Raw genomic sequence first — 12,272 nt, 5'->3', positions numbered from 1 at the left:
AGCAATATCTAATCAGCTCAAGGATTACTTTTATTCAAAATACACTTTTGCCAAAATAGGAAGACAACTGGTAGGTAAAGCAGGCCTCCAGTTAAGTAAATTTCAATACTTTATATACTTACTAGCAACTGAATAAACAGACACAATGCCTTAGGGCTTCAGGGAAGCCTCTGATCTCTAAAAGAATACCTGGCATTTTTAACCACTGGTCCACACACAGTCTGGCTGCTTCTGTATCAGAATGTCCTCGAATAAATTCCAATTCTTGTAACCCATGAGCATGCTGAAAATCGATTTTTTCCTAAAGATATTAAGAAAAAAATCAATTAAACTGTGATTACTAATCTTGTTTCCTTAAGAAAATGATTTTGTCACAACAGTGATCAGAAAATACTGATTATCCTTTATACCTGTAACTCCAAGTCTAGAACTCTATCCTAAGGAGCTAAGTCAAACCAAAGTTTCCTGCTCTAAATAAGATGTTGATCCCAATGTCATCTATATTTGCACAAAGTTTGCAACAACTTAATCTCCAACAACAGGGTACTGTTTAAGTAAATTATGGTGTGTACATTTCATGAAAGTCATTAGAAACACTAAGCAAACTTTTCAATGAATTAGGAATATACTTTTGATATCAAGTATGTTACCAAATAGTATTAAATGAATAGGGTCAAATATAAGCAAAGATTATTTCAAGCGATATGTAACTCTGCCTGCAGAGAGGGAAAAAGGCAGACGATAAATATGATAAATGTCAATGGTTATCTCTGGAATGGAAATACGAATGATTATTTTCATCCTTACATTTTAAAACACTTTTTTTTCAAATGTTCCACATGTAGTCTGAAGTATATAGAAGCCTATTAAATATTTGTTCAATGAACAGTGTAAGAGCAGACCCTCATTAGTACTTAATATGTACCAGTACAAAACATCTACTCCATCTAGATCAAAGATTTTTTCCATAAAGGGCCACAGGATAAATATTTAAGGCTCTGCAGCCCATACAGTCTCTTTTGTAACTACTCAACTCTGCTGCTGCAGCACAAAAACACCCATAGATAATATGTAAACAAATGGGCATGGCTATGTTCCAATAAAACTTTATTTACAAGAACAGGCAGTGGGCCAGCACCAACTACTAAACTAGATGCTTTAGACTTTTACAGTCTCTAAATCTTTCTGGTTATGTTACGGATGAATCTATTTGCATACTCTAATCATGCTGTATCTATAGGTTGGTACAAAAGTAATTGTGGTTTCAGACCATGAATTTTAAATCATTATAATTAGGCTCAACACATCTTTATTAATCAAAATAGGAACCATTACAATCAACACATTTTTGCCAACAAGAAATGTTTATTCCTATAGCGTAAAAATCCATGCTTTGGGATTCAACAAACTCTTGGGAAACATTTTCTGCCTCTTGCTGTTGTGGAAGTGTTTTCGCTGCAAAAAGTTGAGATGCTTGAAGAAAGTGGTAGTCGGTTGGTGAGACATCAGGTGAATACGGTGGATGAGGCAAAACTTTGTAGCCCAATTAGTTCAACTTTTGAAGTGTTGGTTGTGCAATGTATAGTCCAATGTTGTCATGGAGAAGAACTGGACCCCTTTCTGTTGACCAATGCTGGTGCCAGGCACTGCAGTTTTCAGTGCATCTCATTGATTTGCTAAGCATACTTCTAAGATGGCAGGTTTCACTGGGATTGAGAAAGCTGTAGTGGATCAGACTGGCAGCAGACTACCAAATAGTGATCATGACATTTTTTTGGTGCAAGCTGGACTTTGGGAAGTGCTTTGGAGCTGCTTCTCAGCCCAACCACTAAGCTGGTCGTCACTGGTTGTCATAAAAATCCACTTTTCATTGCATGTTATAATCCAATCCAGAAGTGATTCATTGTTATTGCATAGAATAAGAGAAGACACTTCAAAGCAACAATATTTTTTATTTGGTCAGCTCACGAGGCACCCACTTTATTGAGCTTTTCCATCTCTCCAATTTGCTTCAAATGCTGAACGACCATAAAACTGTCCATGTTGAGCTCTTCAGCAACTTGTGTAGTTGTAACAGGATTAGCTTCAATAAAGGCTCTCAGTTGGTCACTGTCAACTTTCATTGGCTGGCCACTACACTCCTCATCTTCAAGGCTCTGGTCTTCTCTGCAAAACTTCTTGAATCAGCATTGCACTATACGTTCGTTAGCAGTTCCTGGGCCAACTGCACTGTCGATGTTGCAAGTTGTCTCTGCTGCTTAATGAACCGTTTGAACTCGAGTAAGAAAATCGCTTGAATTTGCTTTTAGTCTAACATTTTCCAGTCTAAATACATATAAAATAAACAGTAAGATATCAGAAAAAAAATATAGCAGGAAATGTGCATTAAAATGATGCATAACATAACCACATTTGTTTAAGAATGTATTTCAATATCAAATGGCAAAGTTCAACAATGCAAAACTGCAATTACTTTTGCACCAACCTAATAACAATTAACACTTATTAACCACTTACCATGTGCCAGGCACTATTCTTAAAGCATCTTAGATCTTATTTTCTCAATAACTCTGTAAGATGGGTACCAGTATGGTTCCCATTTTATAATGGGAAAACTGAGGCATAGGAAGTTCAAATAAATTGCACACGGACAAATAACAATGCCAGGATTTAAACTTTCATTCTCTAATCTGATTCTAGAACTCATGCACTTAACCAGTATACCATACTGTATCTCAAAAAGGTTTTTATATCCTTAAAAAGAAATAACAAAGCCACAAACGCTAGATTTGCAAGAAACAGACCTGGATACTGAATGACCTTGTTAGCAATGTAACAGGATCTTCTATCAGCACAGTTAAGAGGGGGGCAGGCAGATTCAAGATTGTAATCAGAAAAAAAATGAGCTACACAACACTGTTCTAAGTACAGCCATAGAGTACTAATTCTCCAAAGATGCTCATATGCATTATATAGCTATTCCTATGCATGTTAGGGGCACATCCCCTCTTGTGAGTCATTTTAACTCCTAGAATATCAACAAGCAAAGCTGGTAACTGGTCAACTAGTCAAGCACAACACATTATCTCTGAAAGTGATTTATTCAATGAAGATTTTAATAGATTAAAAAAAAAAATTTCTGTCTAAAAAGATGGACAATACACTTTAACAGTGAGACACCAAAAATCAAAAGGTCTAGACGAGCTGGAAGACGTTTCCTACTATCTTCTGTAGTCAGAGTTAACACCTACTACAATTCTTCAAGAATTAGTTTTATTATCTTTCTTTCTAGGTAGTTTATTTTGTTTTTTGTTTTCTGTCATCTATCAATAGTTTTTTTTTTTAATAAGCTATATATAAAGGAGAACCAAATTTTCAAAAAATCATGAATGGATAGCAAGCAAGGAGCTACAGAACCTGTGTGAGTCACTTTCTCTCTTAGAAAGAAATCTAGAAAAATGCATTCTTTAAAACTGGGTAAGCAAATATTTCAGTTTTAAAAAACTTTTTCCAACAACAAGCTAAAGTCTTTAATACAATGGATGAACGTTTGCAAAGGTAAAAGCTGAAACTATCCTTGAGAAAAATCCTTGCTATCATAGCAACTACTCTGAACTCATCACAAAAGCAGTGAGCATCACTGAGGAAATGGGTAGAAAAAGAGGATATCTTGATAACCACTCCTCTCTGAGACTTTCCCCATACACACACACTTAATGTAATTTGCGGAAAGAAGCTTCCTTAAAAATGAATAGTGTCTCTGCCAGGAAAGAAATAATCTTTTAAAAAAAAAAAAATCACTAATGTATTAAGCATTTTAAACATACAATTAGAATACTATCCTCTAGTTTAATTGGCATTACATTATAAAGTATTAATAAAAGTCCCCAAACAAAGGTACTTCTAAATTCAAAGATTAAGGTATTTTACATTAGATTAAGGAGATACTAAAACAAAGGTGACAGAAATATATAAATTCCTTTATAATAACCAACGGAACAAGGAAGCAAAAACATACATGGTAAAATTATGCTGTGATTTGTACTTCCATTTTTAAACTCCCAAGAGGAAGTTTTTTTACCCAATTGGCCAACATTTTACTCTAATAGATATCTGGCAGTATTGGGAGAGTTCTCTAAGGTAATTTCATTTGGTAACCTTCTATAAAGCAAGTCAAAGTTTGAAATGGTTTATATCACGCAAGATTCTAAATCAGGCTTCATCTTCTACTGCCGTAATTCAATAATCGAAGGAAGAGGATGAAGTGAAAGTGGTCTGGCTCTACTACGTAGAAAATAACCTTTGAACAGCTTGTATCTACAGAAGCCCTGATAAACTGTGATAAAGTACCTAGAAGCTTATATAATCCCATGAATTTAAATTCCCAAAATAAAGTCCACTCAAGTCTATTTTTTCTTTTTTTTTGGTCTGTATACATATATGACCAAAATCCAACAAACAAAAACATATAAAAAGCCATCATGAACTACTACTAAATCATGAGCAGATTTAGATTTCATGCTGAACTTGTATCCAATTATGTATCTTTTGATTATATAAGTATCTATTTAACTTTCTTACAAACAATTCTATAATCTGGTAAAACATCAATGAAAGCAGCCACATACCCTGAATGCCCTATTCTTTTCTTCTTTCTGCTGTTTCTCCACTTCAACATGGCGGGCTAGGCGTGCCAGAGTCAAGGCGACTTTATCCTTCTGATGGTCAATATGGTCTTTATGCTTATCCTATAATTGAAAACAATTTTCATTCCTTTTAGCTAACAAAATTAGCTTTGGGATTACATATATCCATTTACCAAAGAGTTACTAAAGAACCATTTACAGAATTCCCCTGGCAGTCCAATGGTTAAGACTCTGTGCTTCCATTGCAGGGGGCATGGGTTTGATCCCCAGTCAGGAAGCTAAGATTCCGCATGCCATGTAGTGCAGCCAAAAAACTAAAAAGAACCACTTACTTTTTTAAATTTAATTTTTATTTTATATTGGGGCACAGGTGATTTACAATGTTGTGTTAGTTTCAGGTATACAACAAAGTGATTCATTTATACATATACATATATCCATTCTTTTCAGATTCCTTTTCCATATAGGTTGTTACAGAATACTGAGTTCCCTGTGTTACACAGCAGCTCCTTGTTGATTAAGGAACTATTTACTTTTAATATTATCAAATTTCTAAGAACTTGTCTTGTTTATGTGTAAATTGTGGTAGTCTGCAGGACAGCTAATCACCCACCAGCACCTTTGATTTTCACAAAGTTACATAACCTATCAATCATCCTTATATCCTTCTCTTTTTAAGTTTATTCATTTATTTTTTGGCTGCGGTGGGTCTCTGTTGCTGCACATGGGCTTTCTCTAGCTGCAGCAAGTGGAGGCTACTCTTACTGAGGGACAGGCTCTAAGGCGCGGGGGCTTCAGCAGTCACAGCACACAGCCTCCATAGTTGCAGCTCGGTGGCTCTAGAGTGCGGGCCGCAGCAGGTGTGGCCCATGGGCTTAGCTGCTCTGTGCCACGTGGGATCTTCCTAGAACAGTGTCCCTTGCATTCCAAGGTGGATTCTTAAACCACTGGACTACTAGAGAAGTCCCATCTTTATTTCCTTTATAAAAATCTGGATACTAAAAAGTTTGGCTCTGCTTTGCTCTTAGCCTGTAAGGTAATTTTGAGCCATTAGTCCACCCACTAAAAGGTCTGACAGTGCAAACACTCTTGGCTCTGGATTTTTAGCAATTCCTGGACAGTATGTATATAAGAGAAATTATTGATTAAAAAGAAATGATCTAATTTCTGTTTTCTGGCCCAACATACAAGGAAGAAGCTTAGAAACAGCCACTCAATTATAACAAGTAAAAAGCTTGAATGAACTGTGAAGTCAACTGAGTGGAGCAGAAACCCATGCATGGAAAGCTCAATGGGACCAGTGCTGGTGTGGGGACCTGGCCTGGAACTGACCAGGCACTGGGAGCTCAGTGTGGGCAAGTTTTAACCAGACTTAAATGCCAGAGGAACTCAGTCATGGGAGGGCCTCACCCTCTCGTGAGGCCCTTCAGAAGCTTTACCAGGTCCTCAGTGACAACTGAAGAAAAATCCCATCATGTTTCCAGTGGGGGGAGAAAAAAGTGAGTATTTTGAAATATGTCAAGAGCATTAAGTTCTTATTGATGTGTGCCTTTCAGAGAAGCTACTTCATGAGAAACTCCAACCTGAGAGACAGGAAATAGCCATCCTCCCAGGAGAGCGGAAGGCCTGGGAAGCCCCGACATGGTTCCAGCCCAGGGTCGCAAGCTCTCCGCGGCTGAGACCAGTCACAGAGCACGACCCTTCTGTTTACTGCAGCTCCTTTACCTAGGATAGCATGTCCACTTTCAAAATGAAAACTGCAAGCATACCAAAGGGCAGAAATACAGTTTGAAGAGCAAGCAAAGAATGGCAGAGCTGGTACGGATGTTGGAATTATCAGACCAGGAATTTAAAACTACCAAGATTACTATGCTGAGAGCCCTAATGGAAAAAGCAGGCAACATGCAAGAACAGATGTGTAATGTAAGAGAGATAGAAATCCTAAAAGAGAACCAAAAAGAAATCAGCCATCAAAACACCACAACACAAGTGAACAGTGCTCACCACAGACTGCACACCACAAAAGAAAAAAATCTCTGAGCCTGAGAGTATGTCAACAGAAACTTCCCAAACTGGAAGACAGCGGAAAAAAGACGGAAAAAGAAAACATATATATATATACACACATACATACAAGAACTGTTGGGCTTCCCTGGTGGCTCAGGTGGTAAAGAATCCGCCTGCAATGCAGGAGACCTGGGTTCAATCCCTGGGTTGGGAAGATGGCCTGGAGAAGGGCATGGCAACCCACTCCAGTATTCTTGCCTGCAGAATCCCCATGGACAGAGGAGCCTGGCAGACTACTGTCCATGGGATCACAAATAGTCATGACTGAGTGACACAGTCCATGGGGTCGCAAAGAGTCGGACACAACTAAGCAACTAAGCACAGCACACACACAACAACTGTTACGAAAGATATAGCAAATGCATAACAGGAATGCCAGGAGAAAGAAAAAGAACAGAGGAAACATCTGAAGCAATAACAATTTCCCCAAATTAACAGCAGACACCAAATCAGAAATCAAGGAAGAAATAAAACCTTACTTTGCAGATGACATGCTTTTCCTAAGAAAACAATATGCAAATAAACCAAACAGTAGTTAGGGGTGAAGTAACTCACTACGAACAAAGCTAGTGGAGGTGATGGAATTCCAGTTGAGCTATTTCAAATCCTGAAAGATGATGCTGTGAAAGTGCTGCCCTCAATATGACAGCAAATTTGGAAAACTCAGCAGTGGCCACAGGACTGGAAAAGGTCAGTTTTCATTCCAGTTCCAAAGAAAGGAAATGCCAAAGAATGCTCAAACTATCACATAATTGCACTCATCTCACATACTAGTAAAGTAATGCTCAAAATTCTCCAAGCCAGGCTTCAGCAATATATGAACCGCGAACTTCCAGATGTTCAAGCTGGTTTTAGAAAAGGCAGAGGAACCAGAGATCAAATTGCCAACATCTGCTGGATCATCGAAAAAGCAAGAGAGTTCCAGAAAAACATCTATTTTTGCTTTTTTGACTATGCCAAAGCCTTTGACTGTGTGGATCACAATAAACTGTGGAAAATTCTGAAAGAGATGGGAATACCAGACCACCTGACCTGTCTCTTGAGAAACCTATATGCAGGTCAGGAAGCAACAGTTAGAACAGGACGTGGAACAACAGACTGGTTCCAAATAGGAAAAGGAGTCCGTCAAGGCTGTATATTGTCACCCTGCTTATTTAACTTCTATGCAGAATACATCATGAGAAACGCTGGACTTGAAGAAGCACAAGGTGGAATCAAGATTGACGGGAGAAATATCAATAACCTCAGATATGCAGATGACACCACCCTTATGGCAGAAAATGAAGAAGAACTAAAGAGCCTCTTGATGAAAGCCAAAGAGGAGAGTGAAAAAGTGGGCTTAAAGCTCAACATTCAGAAAACGAAGATCATGGCATCTGGTCCCATCACTTCATGGGAAATAGTTGGGGAAACAGTGGAAACAGTGTCAGACTTTATCTTCGGGGGCTCCAAAATCACTGCAGATGGTGACTGCAGCCATGAAATTAAAAGACGTTTACTCCTTGGAAGAAAGGTTATGACCAACCTAAATAGCATATTGAAAAGCAGAGACATTACTTTGCCAACAAAGGTCCGTCTAGTCAAGGCTATGATTTTTCTGGTGGTCATGTATGGATGTGAGAGTTGGACTGTGAAGAAAGCTGAGCGCTGAAGAATTGATGTGTTTGAACTGTGGTGTTGGAGAAGACTCTTGAGACTCCCTTGGACTGCAAGGAGATCCAACCAGTCCATTCTGAAGGAGATCAGCCCTGGGATTTCTTTGGAAGGTATGCTGCTAAAGCTGAAACTCCAGTACTTTGGCCACCTCATGCGAAGATTTGACTCATTGGAAAAGACTCTGATGCTGGAAGAGATTGTGGGCAGGAGGAGAGGGGGATGACAGAGGATGAGATGGCTGGATGGCATCACCAACTCGATGGACGTGAGTTTGAGTGAACTCTGGGAGTTGGTGATGGACAGGGAGCCTGGTGTGCTGCAATTCATGGGGTTGCAAAGAGTCAGACACAACTGAGTGACTGAACTGAACTGAACTGCCTGAACCTGTGTAATGAGACATTCACAGCAGTTTTATTCATAACCTTAGAAGCAACCAAGCACCTTCAATAGGTAAATGGATAACTGTATATATCCAGATGATGGAGTATTATTCACTGCTAAAAAGAAATACTCACTGGAAGGACTGATGCTGAAGCTCCAGTACTTTGGGCACCTGATGCAAAAAGCTGACACTGATCCTGGGAAAGACTGAAGGCCAGAGGAGAAGGGGACGACAGAGGACAATGGCCTCAGCATCACTGGTTGGATGGCATCACTGACTCAATGGACATGAGTTTGAACAAGCTCCAGGAGATGGTGAAGGACAGGGAAGCCTGGCGTGCTACAGTCCATGGGGTTACAAACAGTCGAACATAACTGAGCGACTGAACAACAAAAAGGAAATGAGCTACCAAATCTTTAAAGACATGGAAGAACACCTAAATACATATTCCTAAATGAAAGTAGCCAATCTGGAAACACTACATACTGTATGGTTCCAACTATATGGCATCCTGGAAAAGGCAAATCTATAGTGACAATTAAAAAAAAAAAATCAGTGGTTGCCAGGGGGAACAGCAGAAGGAGGGATGAACTGGTAGAGTACAGAGGATTTTTAGGGTAGAAAATCTATTCAGCGTGTACAGGTAGGTATCTTACTACATCTGTTCAAACTCATAGAACGTGTAACTGCAAGAGTGAACCCTAATGTAAACGATGGACTTTGGGTGATAACGTGTCAACAACAGGCTCACTGATTATTCCAGATGTACTATGTTGGGGGAAGTTGACAGTGAGGGAAGCTATACATTGTGGGCAGAGGTATATGGGAAGTCTCCTCCTCTTTTCTTGCTGTGAATCTGAAATAAAAGTTTTCTTAAAAAATAAACTCTATTAAAAATGTTTTCTACCAGAAAGATTGGTTTAGTAAGATATTAATTACACACATACAAACCAAAGTTTATCGAAAGTGGGATTGAGCTGCATCAAGCAAACCAAGGAGTGGGTGTGATTCCCCAGGCACACAGGAGTTCCACTGAAGTGAACACATATAACAAGACTGACGGGTTTCTGTGAAGGCTGCATTTCTGCAATAAAGAGTGTTCACAGGATCACTCTGGGTGGGAGTCATCCCAATGGCCATACCACTGCACCAGATAGTAGGTGGCATCCTACCAACTTCAAAATATCCTTTTACAAGTCAGAGGACAATGCAAGGGGTGTGGGCTGGATCTCTGGTCGGAGAGCTAAGATCCCACAGGCCTCATGGCCAAAAGCCCAAAACATAAACAACAGAAGCAATACTGTAACAAATTCAACAAAGACTATAAAAATGGCCCACATTAAAAAACCTTTCAAAAAAGCAAGCAAGCAGAAAAGCAGATCTGGGAGACACTCTGTTAGGAGTAGATGAAAAGAAATGCTAGCTAGAGAAAGGAGGAGCTTCAACTTTGAAATCGTTGCATTTAAAAATGATAAAACCGAAGTACTTTAAACAAAAATGTTTTCTCTTAAAGGGTAAAGAAACAGACCATGTGCAGCAGGGTGATATTCATTTGATACTTTTCTACCACAAACTTGGGCTTGGGGATCAAGGTTGTTGGTTAAAGCCACGCATGAGTGGGTTATCTACGAACACCCACTCTCTCCGGAAAGCCAAGTCCCAGGGATTTCCGTGGTTAGTGATCCAAGATGAGAGCTGGCCTCAGATCTCACTTAATCCCACAACAGAGGGAACGCTGATATTAAAATGCATGCTAGGAAATTCACCGATTAGGTCAGAGAAGGCCTTATTTGGGACAGAAGTTTTAACAGGTAATCCAAAAGTTCAATAGGTTCAGAAATAAGTTTTAAATGATCAGAACTCAGGAGGGAGAAACTTACTGCAGGCCACCTTGTTGGTGACCCAACCGCAGAACCAAAGCTTCAGTATCATCAGGCACACGGGCAGAAATTGAACTAGTTTTAGGCTAGATGAAAATGTCTTAAAGGTTTCCTGTAGAACTAAGATGAATAGGGACTAATATACTCTTCAGTTTGGGAATTTCCACCATTCCATTAGTGCCACAATGCTTGCAATTTAAGGTGAACTCACAAAATTCCAGGACTCTTCCTAGGCTAGATTTGGCATTCTCCTCAAAATCCTATAGTCTAAAGAAGTGTTTAGGCCCTTGGAGATTTTTCTAAGAAAGGTCAGACTTTCAGATATGTAACTTCTCAAACTAGAAATGGAACTGGCTCTGGTAAGAACAATGTGCTTCATGTTTCATTTAGAAAGTTATTCACAGCTGTAGATTCTCTTCTTGAAGCACTTGCTGTGATTACCCTGGATTAACTTCTGTATTAAATACTACTACAGAGTAACACTGGAGAAGGCAGTGGCACCCCACTCCAGTACTCTTGCCTGGAAAATCCCATGGATGGAGGAGCCTGGTGGGCTGCAGTCCATAGGGTCACTAAGAGTCGGACACGACTGAGTGACTTCACTTTCACTTTTCACTTTCATGCATTGGAGAAGGAAACGGCAACCCTTTCCAGTGTTCTTGCCTGGAGAATCCTAGGGACGGGGGACCCTGGTGGGCTGCCGTCTATAGGGTCGCAGAGTCGGACACAACTGAAGCGACTTAGCAGCAGCAGCAGCAGCACAGAGTAACATTGGAGTCCACAATGATAGCAAATTATCAGCAAGAAAGTGTATCCATTGTGTTATTTGCAGGGAGATGCACAGGAAAGAAAAGTCCTATGAAATATACTGGGGAGGGAGGGTCTCTATATGCTCATATATAAATATATATATTTTTGGCTGTGCCACATGGCACACAGGATCTGTTTCTAGTGATTGAACCTGTGCCCCTGAAGTGGTAGCAGGGCATCTTAACCACTGGACCACCAGGAAAGTCCGTTTGTCAATACCTTACATCTGAGTCAGTTTTTCTTCCATACCTAGCCCGTCCCACTGGGGAAGCTGTGTAGGGTCCTAACAGAATTAAGAAAGTTTCAACACCAGAAAAAGCAGATTCTAGTTAGTCCCTATGAAAAATTTTTTTAAAGTAAAATGGTTTTAAGTGAGAACCAGAGGTATGATTCCAATGACATAGTCTGACATACAAATCCGTGGAGGAGCTGGAAGGTTACAGAATGAGGGCCACACCGAGGAAGGAAGAAAGACTGCTGCAGAGCCTCGGAAGCCAGGTTCCCGCAGCCTGCCCCTGCAGCCCGTCGACATTCACCCCTGGACACTAGGAGATCTCTCACACACAAAGCAAATCTGAGTTGTGTCCTAGAAATGGCAGCAGACTAAGGATACTGGTTAAATCTGAGTGCACATATCCACAAAAGATAAGCCTATATAGGAGACAGTAAGCAAGAATTTTTCTGCTCTAAAGGATAATGTTTATCTTTTAATGGAGTTTGGTAGTTACCATCAAAATTCCAAGTCTAAAAACATACAGCCTGGGCAGGACAGGAGGAAGGCTTTCTCCTGACATCTGATCTGCAGTAGTGGGGTTCAGTGGTGGGTGTCCT

General features: G+C 39.8%; 1 protein-coding gene across 2 annotated transcripts in view; it reads right to left on the bottom strand.

Moving 5' to 3' along the window:
* ZNF451 (zinc finger protein 451) overlaps positions 1-12,272 on the bottom strand; it is a 95,867-nt gene that overhangs the window by 61,968 nt on the left and 21,627 nt on the right. For both annotated transcript variants that reach the window (XM_052648749.1, XM_052648751.1), the window contains exons 4-5: positions 4,629-4,748; positions 190-301 (exon numbers count right to left, since the gene is read on the bottom strand). In XM_052648749.1, coding sequence (XP_052504709.1) covers positions 190-301; positions 4,629-4,748 — 232 coding nt within the window. The remainder of the gene's footprint in view (positions 1-189; positions 302-4,628; positions 4,749-12,272) is intronic.

The sequence above is a fragment of the Budorcas taxicolor genome, chromosome 11 (assembly GCF_023091745.1).
Source record: "Budorcas taxicolor isolate Tak-1 chromosome 11, Takin1.1, whole genome shotgun sequence".
Lineage (NCBI taxonomy): Eukaryota > Metazoa > Chordata > Mammalia > Artiodactyla > Bovidae > Budorcas > Budorcas taxicolor.
The sequence above is the reverse complement of the archived record's forward strand: the minus strand, read 5'-3'. Positions and strand labels throughout refer to the sequence as shown.